At 31.8% G+C, this 19,217-nt stretch overlaps 4 protein-coding genes across 5 annotated transcripts; 1 reads left to right on the top strand and 3 right to left on the bottom strand.

Annotated features, from left to right (window-relative positions):
* Positions 1-2,860: 2,860 nt before the first annotated feature.
* Positions 2,861-4,150, bottom strand: LOC115715882 (subtilisin-like protease SBT3.2). The gene is made up of 3 exons (XM_030644557.2): positions 4,025-4,150; positions 3,622-3,817; positions 2,861-3,545 (listed from the first exon to the last, which is right to left on the bottom strand). Exons 1-3 carry the CDS (start codon positions 4,124-4,126, stop codon positions 2,959-2,961), a joined length of 885 nt encoding a protein of 294 aa, XP_030500417.2. The 5' UTR covers positions 4,127-4,150; the 3' UTR covers positions 2,861-2,958.
* Positions 4,151-4,224: 74 nt separating this feature from the next.
* On the bottom strand, positions 4,225-5,286 carry LOC115718004 (subtilisin-like protease SBT3.8). The gene is made up of 3 exons (XM_030646973.2): positions 4,768-5,286; positions 4,590-4,684; positions 4,225-4,471 (listed from the first exon to the last, which is right to left on the bottom strand). The coding sequence occupies exons 1-3, from the start codon at positions 5,284-5,286 to the stop codon at positions 4,225-4,227; spliced, it is 861 nt and encodes a 286-aa protein (XP_030502833.2).
* Positions 5,285-18,429, top strand: LOC115715881 (subtilisin-like protease SBT3.4). Of its 2 annotated transcripts, none has more exons than XM_030644556.2 (10): positions 5,285-5,443; positions 12,637-12,728; positions 12,820-12,917; positions 13,024-13,185; positions 15,811-16,484; positions 16,693-16,778; positions 16,963-17,208; positions 17,301-17,415; positions 17,507-17,699; positions 17,791-18,429. In XM_030644556.2, exons 1-10 carry the CDS (start codon positions 5,285-5,287, stop codon positions 18,360-18,362), a joined length of 2,397 nt encoding a protein of 798 aa, XP_030500416.2. In that variant the 3' UTR covers positions 18,363-18,429. The 2 variants fall into 2 exon arrangements, with proteins under 2 accessions (XP_030500416.2, XP_030500415.2); XM_030644555.2 differs by lacking the exon at positions 5,285-5,443 and adding an exon at positions 12,249-12,530.
* LOC115715883 (subtilisin-like protease SBT3.10) lies at positions 5,479-6,329 on the bottom strand. Its single transcript, XM_030644558.2, has 4 exons — positions 6,196-6,329; positions 5,995-6,086; positions 5,767-5,864; positions 5,479-5,669 (listed from the first exon to the last, which is right to left on the bottom strand). The coding sequence occupies exons 1-4, from the start codon at positions 6,310-6,312 to the stop codon at positions 5,479-5,481; spliced, it is 498 nt and encodes a 165-aa protein (XP_030500418.2). The 5' UTR covers positions 6,313-6,329.
* Positions 18,430-19,217: the final 788 nt, after the last annotated feature.

The following is a 19,217-nucleotide window of genomic DNA, read 5'->3' on the forward strand; positions in this document are numbered from 1 at the left end:
TGTTGCTCTTTCGATGTCGATAATTGGCAATTTCTCATCTCATAAAATGGAGGCCAAAGCGCTAGTTCATAGCTTAAACTGGGCCCTTCAACATCAGTTGCCAATTTCACAGGTGGAGACCAACACACTGATGGTTTCTACTACTTTGAGAGCTCCCTTCATTGCAATCTTTTCTTTTCAAGCTGACTTGATTGTAGATGTCTCTAGTTTTTGTTCTTTTTCCCTAATGTATCTATTACTCATGTCAAACGTACGACCAACAAGGCTGCTCACAGGTTGACTATATTTGCATTAGGTGTGGCTGAGGTTTGTTTTTGGTTGGAGAATATCCCTCCACCTATTTACTCTATTATTGTAAATGACTACCCTTTTTATTTTATAATAACATGTATTTCACTAAAAAAAATCTTCTATATCTATATATATAAATAAAGGAAAGCATAAGAGCATTGATGAGGCATCTTTTCCTTCCATTTCTCTATTTTCTCTATTTTGTTATGTTTTCTAATTTTTTTCTATTGAATAATAAGAAAAAAATAATGTAACCTCCCCATTATTAATTTTTTATAATCTATTAGTATTCTTTTAAACTATTAATATTCTCGTCTATATATATATATAGATATTTTATTACACCCAAAATATATGATATATGTATAGAAATTTTGTAAACCTATATAATTGATTAATCTTTAACAATTAAAAATATATGCATACATATTTATATTGCAAAAAAGTATATACATATAGCTATATTTATATATCTATCTATATATTTATATATATAATTATACAATTCTAATGTTAGGATGGATAATGTAATCCTTTAACTTTTCAAAGAGCTAATTTTTCTATTCTCTCATTTTTTTCTCAAATTTTTATTCATTTTCTAATTATTTTAATTAATTATCTGTTAATTCATATTTACATTAATATTTACATTGATATTAATTTTATGATAAATAAAGCTTTTGGCATTCTTCAAAAGAAAAAAAACTATTCAATAAATTCATGTTATAATTACAAAATTTATTTTAAGAGATCTTTGGTTATACCTTCTCATATTTCCATATAATATATATAGATGAGTTGAAGATATAAAAATACAAACACTTTGACACATATATGAAGATGGGAAGGGAAAAAAATTTTAAGAAGAAGATTAAAAAGATTGGAACAAATTGCCATGGATGATCATATATGCTAAAAAAAATAGCATTTTATATGAGGTTTCTTTCTAATTATTTGTTTTCTCTATTTTTTTTTATATTTATTCAATTTTTTTTATTATTTTCATCATCATTTTACAATGTCAAGTATTCATACCTTTCACTTCTCTATGTAAATATTTTAACAATATATTTGTATTTTTTTTTATCATTTTTTACTCCATTTTTTATACGTACATGTATAAATATTACATATATATAGTGTAATATTAGATACTTTCTCATTTTTTCTCTTTCTTAATATTTGTATAATTTTTTAGTCTTACAATACATTTTTTCTCATTAAATATTGAGATGATTTATTAATGCATAGAGAATGTTATCTCACTCTCAATAGTGTACATGATGCAAAATAATAATGATCATACCTAAAAATAGAAGCAACTACAACAAGTACATGATGGAAAATATTATTTTTAATTTATTTATTCAAAATATATTTTGTGTTAATAAATACTAATGGTTCTATATTTGTAATAAAATAAATGTCTTGACATTATTTTAATATTGATTATGTGATCATGATACTCATTTTTAGCATTAAAAAAATTAATTGAACAATAATAATTCATCTCTAATAGGATTGTTAAAAACAAAAAATACTCTCAAAAGTGAAAAAAAAAAACAATGATAATATAGAGAGGTGAGATGACACTTTATTTTTCAAATATCTTATTTTTCATAATTTTTGATAATTTCAATTTTTAATTTCACATAAATAATATAATTAAATAATTGATTTGTCTTAAAATAATAATAATAATTTAATTAAGTAAAAAGTAAAGTTACATGATCATTCAACTTATAATATTTATTTAAAAATAAATGCAACAATAATATGATAATAATTTTCCCACAACAAAAAAAATTAATTAAAGAGGTGGCGTTATATTCTTCTTTTGCTAATCTCTCTATTTATGTAGTAATTTTAATATTTATTACAAATTATGAATAATGCTAATTAATTAATTAAGTAGTTGTATGTCTATTATTAAAAAAATTAAGTAATAATTAATATTAATAATTGTAACTTATTATTGAAAGTTTAAATAATGTTTTATATATTTTTTTATTAATTTATCAGTGAAAAATTATGTGTGTTATTAGTGACTATTAATTTTGTTTTAAAATATAGTGATCGTCGATTTTTAAGAAAAAATACACCTTAAAAACTTTTCTTAAAAGATATTTTAATAAATTAATTGTTAATAATTAAAAAAAATTATATATGTAAGACTAAGAATGATAAGATAAATCATATTTTTTCAATGCATTTTTATTATTTTTTAGAAACTTCAGTTTTTTTTATGATATAACTTTGTAAAAAATTCACATTTAAAAAATAAACTTTTTTCAATAATATATATAGCTTATGATTTTTTTAAGACCGCGCAACGCGCGGCTTTTGTTTCCTAGTGTATTAATAAACTATTGTCCAGTTCAACAATCTATATCTGAAAAGTGAAATGTTAAAGGGTATCAGTGTACCTAGCACTTTTCTTGATATGTTATTGCTATTGGTGTAATTAAGTATCGAGTCTCATATAATAAAAAAAAATAACTTTTAAACAATATCGCTAACCAATGACACCACCTATATTTATAATGAAAGGAACTACTAATACTCATAATGCTCATCAAAATTGATATTATTTAATGAGAAAATAGTATTAAATTGCAATAGTTTGGAGAAAATGATTATACAATAATTTTGTATCATCTTAATTTATCATACATCTGCATAGGAATCAAATCTGAGGACACGCACGGCGACAGGGCTCCTTACCCGATGCTTACCATCAACTTCAACCCATGTAAGGCTCCCAAACTTATAATCACCATGCACCCTTTGCCCCGACAAGAAAGTCACCTCAAACGACACCGTTTCTGTTATCGTATCAAACCTCAACACCTGAGGTTCAACTCTCATTTCTACTCCACCCGGAGCTTCCACAACTGCCTCGTACACCGAATCCACCTCACCAACATTCGTCACTGTCCTTCTTACTGTCACCGGCGTCGTCGTTTTCAGGTTCGGAATCGTTATGGAAGGGAGGTTGAGGTTCAACCCAGCTTGTCGTTTTTGACTACCACAAGTGATTTCGATCTCTGTTAAACGAGTGATGATCATTGAGGCTCTGTACCCCAAGGAGCAGAGGTATTCTACGTAGTCCTCTGTAGAGATGTCGTATATGAGTCCTGGGTCCATAGCTCTAATGGGATTTACCTGACCACCGCCTATGTCAAACGGGTCTGCGGCTTTGCGATTTGGGCCTCCGGCAGATATATTTGATCCGTCTGTTCCAGTTTGGGAAGCTGCAGTTTCATTCTAAAGTTGAGATTTTTTTCGTTTTTGGGAATAAGATTATTTGGGTTTTTTTTCTGCACTGACCAGTGGTGACGAGAGCTGATCTTATGGCTGCTGGTGACCAATTTCGATGAAGGGATTTGATCAGAGCAGCAATCCCAGCAACGTGGGGACAAGCCATTGAAGTTCCTGATAACATTGTATAGTAACCCTTTCCGGATTTAGAGTCAATTGGTGGGAAGGCAGCTAATATGTCCACGCCAGGGGCAGCTATGTCGGGCTGTGCTTAGTTGATCAAATATTGGAAGAAGAGGTAATAATAATAGTAATAATGGAAATAAGAGTCCAAAATTAATGTCATGTAATGATGTAATTTAGGAACATCAAACATCAGTAGCAAGCATCAATAAAATTTATTGCGTTTGGTGGTTAAGTGACATAATTGTTGCTTCTAGATTTGAAGATTTGATTCTCAGTAATGCAATACCTTTAGAACAGCTGGGGTCAGGGAACTTGGTCCTCTGGATGAGAAAGTGGCAACTCGTGGGGACGTCCATTTGCCTATCACAGTGTTCGGAGAACTCAGCATTGCAGTTGGAGACCTTCATAGTGGGGGTGGACAAGCAATCAAGGTTAGTGTAAATCGTATGGATGGCCTTTTAATTTAAAGGGGTCTTCTTTTTTTCTTTACCTTGCTCTTCTTATGTAGGAAATTATTTGTGTCCCTACTTCAAAATCCACTTTAACACATGGGATATCGCATGATTGAAGTCCATCACTGTGAGACTGTGCAAAAATGATTCCAACACCTCCTGCTTCTTTGACAGCAGTTGCTGCTGAAGCTATATCCTGCTGATCATATTGGTCTGAAAAGCATAGTACTATTTTTCCTGCTGCTAATGTTGCATTTAGACTTCCAAGCTCACAATCCTTGCTTCAATATTTGTAAGAAAAACTAGTAAGAGATTGTTTTATCATTATTTTAATTTATGGTCAGTATTATTTAAATTAAAAAGGAAAGTACAAACTTTAACTTAGACGAGAGATCTCACGATGAAGCATCAGTGGAGTCATCCGCTATGCGTTCGGAATATGTGATGCCAACAAAACCATGGTTATGTCTTCCAGTATCACCAATAGATTGGCCCTGAAAAAAACGAAAACCATTGAAGAAATCTCATTTCATTTGCCCAATTTTCAGTTTTGACTCGTAATGGGCATTAGTTTTACCCAAAGAGTTTGGTTATTTCCTAGTGTTACGACAGTTGGAAAGGCCCTGTCTATTGTGGTGGCTGCCACAGTTATGAGCCATGGTGCAGTGTTTGAAATGGTTTGTGAAGTGGGACCACTATTTCCTGCAGATGAAACAACCGTGATCCCCTTTGATGCTGCATGGAAAGACCCAATTGCAATTGTGTCACGCAGATCAACATAGGAGAACAAAGGAACCTCATTGCCAACAGAAATGGATAGTACATCCACTCCGTCGTGTATAGCTTTATCGAATGCTTTCAAAAGATCAGCATTCGTGCAGCGTCCAGAACCCCAGCAAGCCTTATAAATTGCTAAATGAGCAAGAGGTGCTCCTCCTCTGGCCAAGCCTGCAGCTAGTCCTTTATAACTGGCCTGTTTCACAAAATAACCGGCTGCAGTTGAAGCTGTGTGAGTGCCATGGCCATTTCCATCTCTTGGGGACAAATACTCTCCCTTAATATGGGTTCTGTTTACAGGCTTTTTAATTTCTGCCATGAATCCTTTCATGAACCAACGAGCACCAATGATTTTCTTATTGCAGTTTGTTTGGTTAAACTCATCTCCTTGTTGGCAGACTCCTCTCCAGTGTGATGGGATTGGGGGCATGCCTTCATCATTGAAACTTTCAGACTCTGGCCAAACACCTAAAGAGGTATGGATTAGTTTGAATTGTAGTATAAATTATGGTTATTGTTTAATTCTTTTCAGATAATATTTGTTTTTACCAGTATCTATGAGACCAATAATAGTTCCTTTCCCAGTATTCTCAGTCAAGTCATTTTTCTGAGAATTATGTCTGATACCGATGAATTCCCAACTTCTAGTGGTATGTAGCTTGTGTATGCGGTTAGGAATCACCTGGATAACTTCAGGAAATTCTGCATTTCCCAAGTGAAAGCCATCATTAGTGGTGTTACTGCTAAGATAGATAATGCAGATTATATAGTATATATACTACTTGTTAAGACATTATACCTGCCATAGATTCAGCCTCACTTTCTGTTAACCTTGCAGCAAACCCGGAAAAACCATGTCTGTAGCTGTATACAATAGATCTTTTTGCATCTTTTTTGCTTTAATCACACACAACACAAGAAGGGAAAGAGAAACTAGAATATTTTATATCTGTGCATGCAACTCGTATCCACATTAGAATCAATGAGAAAAGTAGGTTCGTTTACTCGTATACATGGAAATGCATACCTTCCTAGCAAGTTGACTAGCAATTTATGTTGGGTTTTTTTGTTAGCTTCTGGTTCACCATGCTTCTTTCCTCCCAAGTACACAATATAGACCTGAAAACATTTATTTCTTTAGTATATGCTGTAAAGAAAAAAGAAAAAAAAAAGAGAAAACTTTAAGACTTTATAATTATAAGTCTCTTAAACAAACACAAACACTCACATTACTTTTGGCCTCAACAAGCTTAAATGACACATGTAAATAGTGTTGAAAGAAAAACAGAGCAAGAACCACAAGTACGTGGTTCTTTTTTGTACATTTCCAGTTTCTTGAATTCATATCAAAGTCGAACAAGGTCTTTGATTATTTCCAAATACTTTACTGAGTTTTTGTAGTTTCTAAAGTTTTATATATAAATAAACCAATCATGCACTACTGCATTACTAATATAAGATTAAAAAGTAAGAAAAGAGTAAAATAAAGATTCTCTTTTTTTTGTTAGAGTTCTTTTTAATGCGTTCTGGAATGCAAAGATGCTGGAAAAGATTTTACATTGTAAGCTTTACGCATGGGGAATCATTCAGTCCACGTGAGGCATAAATTTTATTTTTCATTTTTCTGGAAAATTTAGATTGATTGATTTTATTTTGTTCACTTTCCCAACTTTTATTATTTTGGTTTGTCAACTTGAACAGTAGGCCACGAATGGTTGTGATGTGTGGTTACTCCACTATTTGCTTCAGACACAATCACAAATTTTATATATTATATATATTTCGTTAATTAGAATTTTTGTCCCTGAACTTTATCATGTAACAAATCATGCTCCTTGAACTTTTAAGGTCGTTAAAAATACCACATGAACTATTGAGATTGTTAGATTTAAGAATTTTTGTCTAATTTTATTTAATTTTACTATTTCAGTGATTGTTTATGTACTAAACCATGCTCCTCGAACTTTGATATCTACCAAATTACGTCTCTCGAACTTTGACATGTACTAAATTATGCCCTTGAATTTTCATCCATGTTAGACTTTTTTACTAAAATTGAAAAAAAATCCTTAAATCCAACAATCTCTTCAGGTAATATTTTTAACGATCTTAAAAGTTCAGGGAGCATGATTTGTTACAAGTCAAAATTCAGGGATCAAAAATCCTAATTAGTTTATATATTATTATATCACATTATAAGCATTTTAATATTATGGTACAATACATGTTTTAGATTCAAATTTGTAGCTTAATCTCGTATTTGATTTAGATAAATGATAATGTATTAGCTCTTAATTAAACATTTGATGGGTATACAGTGATTTGTTAAATTTATTCTTTCTTTGGACACTGAATTATTGGCTTTGAAATTTTAGACGTTGGTGGGGTATGAGTATAGATATGTATATACAAGTGATTGTGAACTTAGTGACTCTAGTCAATTGTAATAATGACATATCAACTGTGGAATGATTCACCTTAATCTCTTAAAATCCCATTTTTGATATTGCCTAGTGGTGCTTTTTTCTTAGCTTTTGTTTCTTCATTGTCATTAGTGGCTATCTATGCTCTTTTTCAAGATAAAGCTACTGTTCTCGTGATAAAACCCATAATGCTTCAAAAGGAAATATAGAAAGAAAGAAGGAATGATGACTATCTATGTTGAGTGGGATGATTCACAATTTTGGGGATGATGCTATTAGCTTGCTTCCACATTTTTGTTGTTCCCTTTATACATAGTCAAGAACTTTAAAGCTGGCCTCCTTGAGAAAGTGCTTAGAATTGAGAAAACTTTGCTTATCTATCACAAAAAATGGCTTCCTATAGTTTATGACCACTTGAAAAAACAGCATATTTGTTTCCTAAAGTTGGTCTAGTCACTAGTGGGTAGTGGCCACATAGTTGGTCTAGTCACTAGCGGGGTAAATACCATTTTGGACCCTGTGTTTTGCAAAAGTTACAGATTAGACCATGCGTTTTGTTAAATGACAAAATGGACCCTGTATTTTTTAAAATAGTAAAAATAGGACCTTGAGCTTAATTGTTGACAACTTTTTTTTAATACAACCAACTTGAAGACAATGCTTAATACGAACAGATACAAAAAATGTAAACAGTTTTGTCATAGCACTTTTAGATCGGATTATAATTAAATTTTATTTTGACAAAAAATTAATTCAGGGTCCTATTTGTACTATTTTAGAAAATACATAGTCTATTTTGTCATTTAACAAAACACAGAGTCCAATTGGTAATTTTTGCAAAACAAAGAATCCAAAATAGTATTTACCCTCACTAGCGACCTATTGGCTCCAAAGGAAATTTCATCCAACTAACCAAATAAAATATGATAAAGAAAACGTAACTATTCGTATATAATGCCATATATAATCATTAAACTTATCTTACAATCATATTGAGCTTCTATCCATAATGTCACGTTTATATTTTTTAGTATCTGTAATATATATTAGTGAATTTAAATCTTTTTCATATGTTTAAATAAGCATTAAATATATATTTTAAAGGATGGTAATTATTCTCCACATTTAAATAAGCATGTAGTATATATTTTAATTATTTGATAGCAGTTCATTAGTATTTCATAGTTTCTTGCAAAGTGCTGTTCTATTTCTTCTAATCAAATTTTGAAGTGTCGAGACCTTGAACTCCCTTCAATTCGTAGCACTTGCACACTTCATTTCGAAGAGTGTCTCACATGCAATTTTCTTCCCGAAGAGTGTCTAACTTGCAATCTTCCTTCTGAAAAATGACTAACTTGCAATCTTCCTCCGAAAAAGTGACTCACTTGCAATCTCCCTCCCGAAAAATGACTAACTTGCAATCTTTCTCCTAAAGAGGGACTCACATGCACTTTTTCCTCTAAAAAAGGTGACTCACGAACAAGACTTCTCCCGAAGTTTGATTAACAATATCCAAGGTGTTCAACCTGCACAATTTCAACAAGAAACAATACAGAGTAACACAATAATAAAATAATAAGAACTAATTGGACTCAAGTTCTTCACACAACAAAGAAAACACTCTCTAACTTTGAAAAATAATTTAGAAATGATACACCAAGAGAGCTAACCAATACCAACGACTTAAGGGTGTATTTATATACTTTAGAAACTCTCTAGGTCGTGGTCAAACAACCAAGAAACGATGAGGTCATTAAATAAAAATCTTCCCAAAAAGAAAAGTCAAAATCTGTTTGAACAGTCAGTCAGTCTGTTTAAACAAGTACAATGAACCTGGACAGTTTTTCAACAAAGTTTCCATAAATAAATAAGACAACTTTAATTGACAACATTAATACCCATAGTTGTACACAGTTTCTTGGGCAAGAAATCAGATCAAAAGAAATAAAATATGAATAAGAATTTTCTTAAAAAGCAAAGGATAAAATCATATATTCTATAAAAGAAAAACTTATATTTAATTCAGTCAAAAAAGAATAGGATTTAATCTTGAAAAACTTTTTCTTACAAGAAAAGGAAATTATATTTTTGAATTTAATGAATAAACAATTAGACACAATTTCAAAAATACCACAAGTATTATTTTTGTCTATATTATTAAATATGCTAACAAAAGATTTTACAAAAACTAAGAGACAATCAACCAAGAAAAAATCACTACAACAAAAACCCAAGAGCAAAGAAACATCATGGAATCTGTACGTAGTTAAGTTATGATGATTATTGAAAAAAGTGTACTTAATACAACTTAGTATGAATCATAGGTTGAATTACTATGGAAAATTTGATTTTCTATACTTAAAAAACCTTAATATTTTATTCTTAAACCAATACATTTCAAACTAAAAAAAATATGACACTTTTATCTAAAATCCAAAAATACCCCTCTCATAACTCAACCCCATCTCTCTCTCTCTCTCTCTCTCTCTCTCTCTCTCTCTCTCTCTCTCTCTCTCTCTCTCTCTCTCTGCTCGTCTACAACCCAAACCGAACCACAACCCGAACCCTCCCTCACCACCGTCCACAACCCAAACCCCCCCTCACCACCGTCCACAACGCCGACCCCCTCCCAAACCAAAACCGATCTCCCACCGCCGACCCCCTTTTTTTGTCATTTTTTTTGTGTGATATATGTTTTGGAGTATTGATAGGTATTGATTTTAGGGTTATAATGTATAATGTATGTGTTTATGTGTGCACGGTGAGTTTTGTTAGATTTAGGTTCGATTTTAGGTTCAAATCTGGGATTTGGGAAAATTGCAGTTTGGGGAAGACGATGGCCCGATGGGGTCCGATGCTTGCGAGTTGGGGAAAAAAATTGGGTGGGGGTCCGATGGGGGGGGTCTGATGGGGTCCGACGGGGGGGGTCCGATGCTTGCAAGCTGGGGGGGTCCGATGCATATGCGGGTTGGGAAAAAATGGGGCTGAGTTATGAGAATGGTATTTTTAGGTTTTAGATAAAAGTATCATATATTTTTGGGTAAATACCATTTTGGACCCTCTGTTTTACAAAAGTTACCAATTGGACTCTATGTTTTGTTAAATGACAAAATGGACCCTGTATTTTCTAAAATAGTACAAATAGGGCCCTGAATTGATTTTTTTGTCAAAATAAGGTTTAATTATAATCCGATCTAAAAGTGCTATATGACAAAATTGTTTACATTTTTTGTATCTGTTCGTATTAAGCATTGTCTTCAAGTTGGTTGTATTAAAAAAAAAGTTATCAAAAATTAAGCTCAGGGTCCCATTTTTACTATTTTAGAAAATACAGGGTCCATTTTGTCATTTAACAAAACACAGGGTCCAATCTGTAACTTTTGCAAAACACAGGGTCCAAAATAGTATTTACCCTATATTTTTTAGTTTGAAATGTATTGGTTTAAGAATAAAATATTAAAATTTTTTAAGTATAGAAAATCAAATTTCCCATTACTATTTTTAGTGGGGTCACTCATTTTTTTTCTTCCTTTCTTATATTGTGTTTTTTCTATCTGGCCAAAGGCTCAGATTTTTCATGTTTTTTTTTTATGGGAAATTTATAAAAATATTGGAATTTAGGTTAACTTTTACAAAAATATTGTCACACGGAAATCTTTTCAAAAATACTGTATTTTTATAAAATACCAGTAAAATACAAAGCAGAACAACTCAAAACAACAGTAGAACAACTAAAAAACACCAGTGAAACTTAACACAGTATATTGCAGTATGAAACTTATAAAAAAAATATAGTAAAAAAGTAAAAAATACCGCCTTGTAGTATTTTTGTAAAAAAATGACAAAAATTAGTATACCATGTAAATTTCCCTTTTTTTATTCCTAATTAGGCATGCATGGTTAATAAACACTAATTTTACTCCCTTGAAATTATACTAATTACTTATTTGATAAATAAATTTATTTGTAGTTAGTTTTGTGTGGTAAGTAAATTAATTGAAGGATGATTTTCTAATTTAATAATAAAAAAAGGTGATAATTAAAACATAAATGAAAATGCAGAGTTGGCTTGAAAAAAATTAACTTTTCTTGGTTTGAGGATATCCCTCATTGAGCTATCCTATTGTTAATGCAGAGTTGATTTGTTTTATGTTTTTCCCCATTCAAAAGAAAGAAAAAAAAAAACATAAATGTAGAAAATGCATTAGGTCCTAAAACTATGATCATGTCTACCTTTAAATTATAGTTCCATCAATAACAATGGCCTATTTTGATTGTATATATGTCAATTAATAAAAATGATTTATAAGTATTACTTCCCGTTTAATATCTGTTAGAATATTGTATCAGAAAGAATAATCTATGATTTTACGCAATAAAGAAAAGAATGTTGAATCGTTAGGCTACAAGTTAAAGTTGTTATGACAAATCAACAAAATAATGGAAATAAATTAAATTAACAATGTTGAATAGAAATTCAAAGCATGATAAGAAGGGGAGAAGGCTTTTATTTTAGGAGATAATTTTTTGCTTAATTAACTTTCCATGCTTACTTTCTGAAGCTTATCTTTTCAATTATTCTATGCTAAATAGTTGGTCAATTAATTTCTTAGACCCGAATCCTTTATACATATTTGTACGTTAACATTCTCTACATTTGACTTTAATTTTTAAGTTGCTCACTTATATTTTTTAATCAAAATTATCTTCTTTCTTTCTTCTTTTCTTTTCTTTTTTCTTAATTTAAAGATATTTTGTATATTTTAAGGTACATTAGTCATCACATTAATATATATTATAATACATTGAACATCTTATAACATCATAATATTTTTCTTAAATCTGGATAAATTATACAAATGCATTCAAATCAAATCTCATTAATTGAAAAAAAAACCTATTTTTCTATTATTCTTATTTCGAAATTTACTCATTGATATCTCTAGCTAGCTATATAAGGCAATGCACCAAAATTATCAATATGCAAGCTCTAAACAACTATATAGGTGGTAGTACTTGCTAGAATTCTAATAATAAAGTCTCACCACATTACATAATGAAGAGCACCAGTGGTTCTTTGCTTTTGATATCCTATATTTTCTTAGTCTTCCTCTATAGGCAGGTTCATGCCAGGAGTGAAGTAAGTATTAATTCTAAGCAAAAATAAATATATGTAAGAACTGATCATGTATTTCATAATAAGACTATAATTTTTTAATAGTTTTGTTGTGTTCATGTGTGTATAGCTTCACATAGTTTACATGGGTGAAAAACAACACCATGATCCTGAGCATGTGACCAATATGCACCATGATATGCTTTCTTCAATCCTTGAGAGGTAAATAATTCAAATAAGTGAAGTTATTACTATATTAATAAAAGTTGAACAAGTAATTATTTAATTGTTGTTACATATATGGTGCATGCAGCAAAGAAGAGGCCAAGAAATCAATGGTGTACAGTTATAGACATGGCTTTTCTGGATTTGCAGCTAAACTTACAGAATCTCAAGTTGAGAAGATTGCAGGTAAACATATTAAATTATATTGACCAAATTAATCACATCATTTATACAATAATAATAGTAAATTAATATAATCTTTTTTTTTTATTATTATTATAATATTTTAAAGGATTACCTGGAGTGATTAGGGTGATACCAAACCAGTTACATTCGGTGCAAACAACAAGGAGCTGGGATTACCTGGGACTGTCTCCTCAGTCATCCTCTAAGTCTAACCTATTGCATGACGCCAACTTGGGAGATGGAGTTATCATCGGTCTTCTCGACACAGGTTCATTCATTTCTATTACTTAATTACCATATTCTAATAAGGTAATAATACCAACATTATTTATAGAGATTAGTAGATTACTATTCTACTATTATTACTATATTTTCTTTAAGCATTTATGGAGATCAAATTAGTGATACATTGCTAAAATATAGATTATTTTGCAACCAAAAAAAAAAAAAAATACTTGATGTGCTAACACTACTACAAAAATGGTTTCTTTAATAATTTAAACAGTCGTTTAAAGTATTCCCGTCGATTTCTATAATTGTTGCCTATACGACCGTCGCAAAATGGGCAAAATAGGCGAATGTTAAAAACCGTCGCTAATGTAGACTAAAATCGTCGCCTATAACAGGGTATAGACGACGGTTTTAAACCGTGTCCTACACTAAATCGTCGCCTATAGTGTAGGGTACGGTTTAAAACCGTCACCTATAGTGTAGGGCACGGTTTAAAACTGTCGCCTATACTCTGTTATAGGCGACAATTTTAAACGGTCGGGAACGTAAAAAAAATAACTAATTAATTTTATTACAATAACAACTAACTTTAAAACAAATTAAATTTATACAATAACAAAATAAATATATATAATAAATAAATAAATGTATTTATATCGAGCTCAGAGAGAGAGAGAGAGACGGATGAGAGGTGGTGGTGGTCTGACGTATGAGACGGAGATAAAAGGGACATCGACGGGAGGTGGTGGTGGTCCGACATATGCGACGGAGAGGAGAGGGATACCGACGAGAGGAGGGGTGGGTAGAGATCGATGGACGAGAAAGACGAGAAGAAAGGGAGACTGAGAGAGGGAGGAAGACAGCGAGAGAGGAGGGCGATGGTGCGAAGGCGTGGGTGGGGTTTTGGAGAGTTAAGATTTTTGTTTTAGGGTGTGGAAAATTGAGAAGAAATAGGTGATAAAAAATAGGTGAGCACGTGGGAAATAGAAAAAAAGTAGGTGGGCACGTGGGAAATGCGGCGAGAAGTAGGTGACGATTTTTAATGGGCTCTTATAAACCGTAGGGTATAAGGCTCTCCTAAAAATTTGCATTTTATTAAAAAACGTCGCCTATTTTGTTTACTATGATTTTAAACCGTCGGGAATACTAAATTTTTCCCGACGGTTTTAAAATAGTTACTTAATTTTTTTAGCGACGATTCCAAAAAAAAATCGTTTTTAAGACCATAGCAAATTTTAATATTTGTAGTAGTGTAAAAGTTGTGTTAAAAATTACATCATTATAAATGTTATATTTTTTTTATTTACTTTTAGAGATTACTATTAGGTATTGTGGTGTCCAAGATATAGTTAACAATTTTCTATAATTATTATTAAAAGTAAAATAAGTAAAATTTGGTATTAAATTGCACTATTAGTGATATGATTCTTCATAATAAGTGGTAGAGAATTGCTAAAAGGCATTATTGGTGCCTATCACTTTTCTTAGTGTCATACCACTATTAGTGTAATTAAGTAAGAAGTTTCATATAACTTAAGAAAATAAGGTTTAGAGAATATAGCTAACTAATTGTAGGGTGTCACTTATGAAAGGTGTTGAGCACCAATGGTGCCCAATAACAATGCCTTAAGTGATACTAGACACCATGAGTGCCCTTTAGCATTAGGGATGTAAACAGGGCGGGGATTGCTCTCTCACTCCATACCCGCTTTCTAAATTCACCCCATTTCTGCCCCAATACCCGTTTAAATTAAAGCGGGAGCGGGGTAGGGATTACTCGACGGGAGAAGGATTCTCATCGGGTACCCATTACATGTATATTTTTGAAAAAAGAAATAATGTCTGAAATAGAATTAAAATAAAAACATCATAAAAACTCATTTAAAAAACGAATATAAGTGAAATAGTGTGTATAATAAATAGAGTTAGTAAATATAAAATTGACAATAAAAAATAAATGATTAATTGTTATTTTTTTAAAACAATTAAGTGTTATTATTAATATGCATCATCACAACTATTTTCATAAAAAGTGAAATGTTTCCTTACAATAATTAATAAAAAATTTAAAGCATAAATTTATTTTAATTATAATAAGTAAGATTTTAAAATTTAAATATATACATAAAATATGCTAGATGAAAAATAAAAATGGGAAATTCTATAATGCACCCCTTAAAAGAGATACACTGATACATCTCTATCTGTTTTAGTATTCAAAATAATTTTTTAGTCAAATTTTTTCTCATGGTCATGTAAATTATACTTATTTAAGTCATCCTGCAAAATTTTAAGAAATTTGAAAAAGTTTAACACGCCGAAAATTGCGTTCAAACAGTGTGTTGCACGCGTGACTATTTTATTTTATACGCGTGTAAAATAGACTGTTTGAACATTGTTTTCTATATTGTAAATTATTCCGAATTTCTTAAAATTTGTAGGATATAATAAATAGCTATAACGTACATGAATATTAAAAAAATTATACTAAAATTTTTTTTAGATGCCAAAACAAGTAAAGGGTGCATCAATACATCCATTTTAAGGAGGTGCATTGTAGAATCACCAAATAAAAATTATTCTTTACAAATTTAGCCAAAAACAAATTTTAAGTTTATCAGTGTGTTGGAATGGTGACACTCTATTTCCAACTCCACTATAGGAATATGGCCAGAGTCAGTGATTTTGAACGACGAAGGCTTAGGCCCAATCCCACAACGCTGGAAAGGATCATGCCAATCTGGGGAGCGATTCAATGCCACACAGGACTGCAATCGAAAACTCATCGGAGCCAAATACTACATCGATGGATTCCTCGCCGAGAATCGCCAACCTTTCAACACCACCCAAGCTCCAGATTTCAAGTCTCCCAGAGACTCCTTCGGCCACGGCACCCACACATCCACCATAGCTGCTGGCTCCTTCGTCCCCAACGCCAGCTACAAGGGCATCGCACTCGGCCTCCTCAGGGGCGGCGCTCCCAAAGCTCGAATCGCCATGTACAAGGTCTGCTGGAACGTGCCGAGAGGCCAATGCTCGTCGGCAGATATCTTGAAGGCCTTCGATGATGCCATACACGACGGCGTTGATGTGCTGTCGGTGTCGCTTGGGACGGATCTTCCTTTGTTTCCTCAAATTGATGATAGGGATGGGATCGGACCTGGGTCGTTTCATGCTGTCACTAAAGGGATTACTGTCGTTTGTGCTGGTGGAAACGAAGGACCTTCTTCTCATACCATTGATAATACTTCACCTTGGATTTTGACTGTTGCTGCTTCCACTGTTGATAGGTCTTTTCCCACTGGCATTGTTCTTGGCAACAACTTTACGATACTGGTAATTAATTTAATTTGTTTAAGCTACACAGCCCATTTCTGATTTTGAAAATACAGATTTTCGCCTCAATTCAATTTATAAACATGTCTACTGAGACTAAAGAGTGTGTTTTCTAGCGTTATTGTATTTTTGAGTTCTAAATTTCTCATTTATTTATTTATTTATTTTTTTGTCAATTTTGCTTTTGGTTATAATTTTGTTTTTTTAGGGTCAAGCAATGTTTAGAGGAAAAGAAGTTGGTTTTACTGGGTTGGTGTATCCAGAAAACCCAGGACTTCGCCCCACTTTATTTGGGTAATTAAATTATATTTTCTCTTAATAATTAAGCTTATTTTGATTTATGGGACATTTTGCTTTATTAGATTACTATCATTTCTTTGCTATTGGTTCTTGTTGTGCTCAGTTCTATATATAAACAAATGGAAAGTGATCAGTCAATATATAAGAATCTGTCTTTAACAAACTGTTGAAATTGCAGTGTATGTGAGTCACTTACGCTTAACAACACACCAGTTGCTGGAAATGTGGTGTTATGTTTCACAACAATGAACAATCGAGCTCCAGTGTCAGCAGCAGTCACTTCAGTGAAACAAGCAGGTGGGGTTGGAGTGATTATCGCCAAGCATCCTGGAGATGTTATCGGGCCATGTAGCAATGACTTTCCATGTATTGAAGTTGACTATGAACTCGGAAGCCAAATACTATTCTATATTCGTTCCACCAGGTACATTACCACACAAAATCCACACTTGGAGTTTATGATCAATTTATGATAACTTGTCATTTAACCATTTCTAATGTTTGTTTGGTACAAAGATCTCCTATTGTGAAATTGAGCCCTTCTAAAACATTAGCGGGGAGGCCCGTATCAACCAAAGTTGCTCACTTCTCATCTAGAGGGCCGAGCTCCATTTCTCCAGCCATTTTGAAGGTGCAAAACACTAAAAATTTATCCCTTTATAAGTTTTATGATTTTGACATTATATTTTTGACCAATACATAGTTTTTGTGTTGATATACAGCCTGATATAGCAGCACCCGGTGTTAGTACACTAGCTGCAAGTTCTCCCTTTGATCCTTTTATGGATGGAGGATTTGCCTTGCATTCAGGGACATCAATGGCAGCACCTCATGTGTCAGGCATTGTTGCACTTTTAAAAGCAATACATCCAAGTTGGTCTCCTGCTGCAATAAAATCAGCTCTTATGACAACAGGTTATGTATCTTTCAAACTCATCACTGAGACTGCTGAAACTATTAACCATTAAAATCGGATAAGCAAACTATATTTTCATTTTTTTTGCAGCTTGGAAGACTGATCCATTTGGAGAGCCTGTTTTTGCTGAGGGGTCACCACAAAAGCTAGCCAATCCTTTTGATTATGGAGCAGGGATTGTGAACCCGAATAAGGCAGCCAAACCTGGTCTCGTATACGACATGGGCACAGATGACTACATAATGTACCTCTGTGCTGTTGGCTATAATGATTCTTCAATCACTCAACTTGTTGGAAAATCCAAAACATGTCCAAGCCCCAAACCTTCCATTCTTGATGTAAATGTTCCTTCAATCACCATTCCAAGTATAAGAAACTCAGTTACTCTCACTAGAACTGTCACAAATGTTGGTCCTGTAAATTCAGTTTACAAAGCCCAAATTGACTCTCCACAAGGAATTCATGTAGCTGTGAGACCTGATATTTTGGCTTTTAACTCATCAGTTAAAGATTTATCTTTCACAGTTGAAGTCTCAACCTCTCACAAGGTCAACACTGGCTACTATTTTGGGAGTTTGACTTGGACAGATGAGACACATTATGTGACAATTCCCATATCAGTGAGAACACAGATCATCCAGTTTTATACTGATTTTAACTGAAAATGTAATCCCAAGACCAAGAATAATGGAAATAAATCATTGGATAATTAGATGGCAAAGAATAAAAGAAGTTTCAATATTCTGTTTCTTTGCACAATGTCATCTCAATAATAATAATAATAATAATAATAATAATAATAATAGTCTTTTTGACTAAATTGTTCATGAAGTAATAAATGAAACCGTTGATTGAAAATAATATAGGGTGCTTCTACAATTGATGCATATCTTTTTCGATATTTAGAAGAATTTTTTAGCCTATGTTTTTTTTTTTTTTTTTTTTTTTTTTTTTTTTTTAATTTGTGTACATTATAGTTATTTATTTTAAATTTTTTGAGAAATTCATAATGATTTATATTATAAAAAGTAGTGTTTTCAAACAGTTTATTTCACACGCGTATAAAATAAAATAGTCACGCGTGCAACATAATTTTGAATTCTATTTTTAGCACGTTAATTTTATCTGAATTTCTTGAAACTTTACAAAATGTCTTAAATAACTATAACGTACATGATTATGAGAAAAAAGTTGACTAAAAAATTATTTAATATACCTAAACAGATAGGCATCCATCTATGCATCCCTTTAGTGCATTGTCGAATTCTCCATTAATATATTACTTCAGTTAAATATCTATCTATATATATTTATATAAATGAAAGCTTACGAGTGATGATGTGACATGTTATATTTTTTTCAACGTATTTTTACAATTTTTTAGGAGCTTCACGTTTTTATTAAGAGAAAAGTTCACATCATCTTTTATTAACTTAGTTAAAACTCTCACATAATTTAAAGATAGTGTTACTTATATAGTTTATAAATAATTTTTATTACTTTGATGTAATCTAATA

Source organism: Cannabis sativa, chromosome 5, assembly GCF_029168945.1.
Source record: "Cannabis sativa cultivar Pink pepper isolate KNU-18-1 chromosome 5, ASM2916894v1, whole genome shotgun sequence".
Classification (NCBI taxonomy): Eukaryota; Viridiplantae; Streptophyta; class Magnoliopsida; order Rosales; family Cannabaceae; genus Cannabis; species Cannabis sativa.

Coding starts and splice junctions, on each gene's coding strand:
- LOC115718004 (XM_030646973.2), bottom strand. CDS start 5,286: ATGGCAGAAATTAAAAAGCCTGTAAACAGAACCCATATTAAGGGAGAG. Junction 4,685..4,767: donor GAAATAACCAAACTCTTTGG/GTAAAACTAATG, acceptor CGTTTTTTTCAG/GGCCAATCTATTGGTGATAC. Junction 4,472..4,589: donor GACTCCACTGATGCTTCATC/GTGAGATCTCTC, acceptor CAAATATTGAAG/CAAGGATTGTGAGCTTGGAA.
- LOC115715883 (XM_030644558.2), bottom strand. CDS start 6,312: ATGAATTCAAGAAACTGGAAATGTACAAAAAAGAACCACGTACTTGTG. Junction 6,087..6,195: donor TTGTTGAGGCCAAAAGTAAT/GTGAGTGTTTGT, acceptor AAATGTTTTCAG/GTCTATATTGTGTACTTGGG. Junction 5,670..5,766: donor TGAGGCTGAATCTATGGCAG/GTATAATGTCTT, acceptor TGGGAAATGCAG/AATTTCCTGAAGTTATCCAG.
- LOC115715882 (XM_030644557.2), bottom strand. CDS start 4,126: ATGCTGAGTTCTCCGAACACTGTGATAGGCAAATGGACGTCCCCACGA. Junction 3,818..4,024: donor TGACCCCAGCTGTTCTAAAG/GTATTGCATTAC, acceptor AACTAAGCACAG/CCCGACATAGCTGCCCCTGG. Junction 3,546..3,621: donor ATCAGCTCTCGTCACCACTG/GTCAGTGCAGAA, acceptor ATGAAACTGCAG/CTTCCCAAACTGGAACAGAC.
- LOC115715881 (XM_030644556.2), top strand. CDS start 5,285: ATGAATCCTTTCATGAACCAACGAGCACCAATGATTTTCTTATTGCAG. Junction 12,918..13,023: donor TCAAGTTGAGAAGATTGCAG/GTAAACATATTA, acceptor AATATTTTAAAG/GATTACCTGGAGTGATTAGG. Junction 16,485..16,692: donor GCAACAACTTTACGATACTG/GTAATTAATTTA, acceptor TTGTTTTTTTAG/GGTCAAGCAATGTTTAGAGG.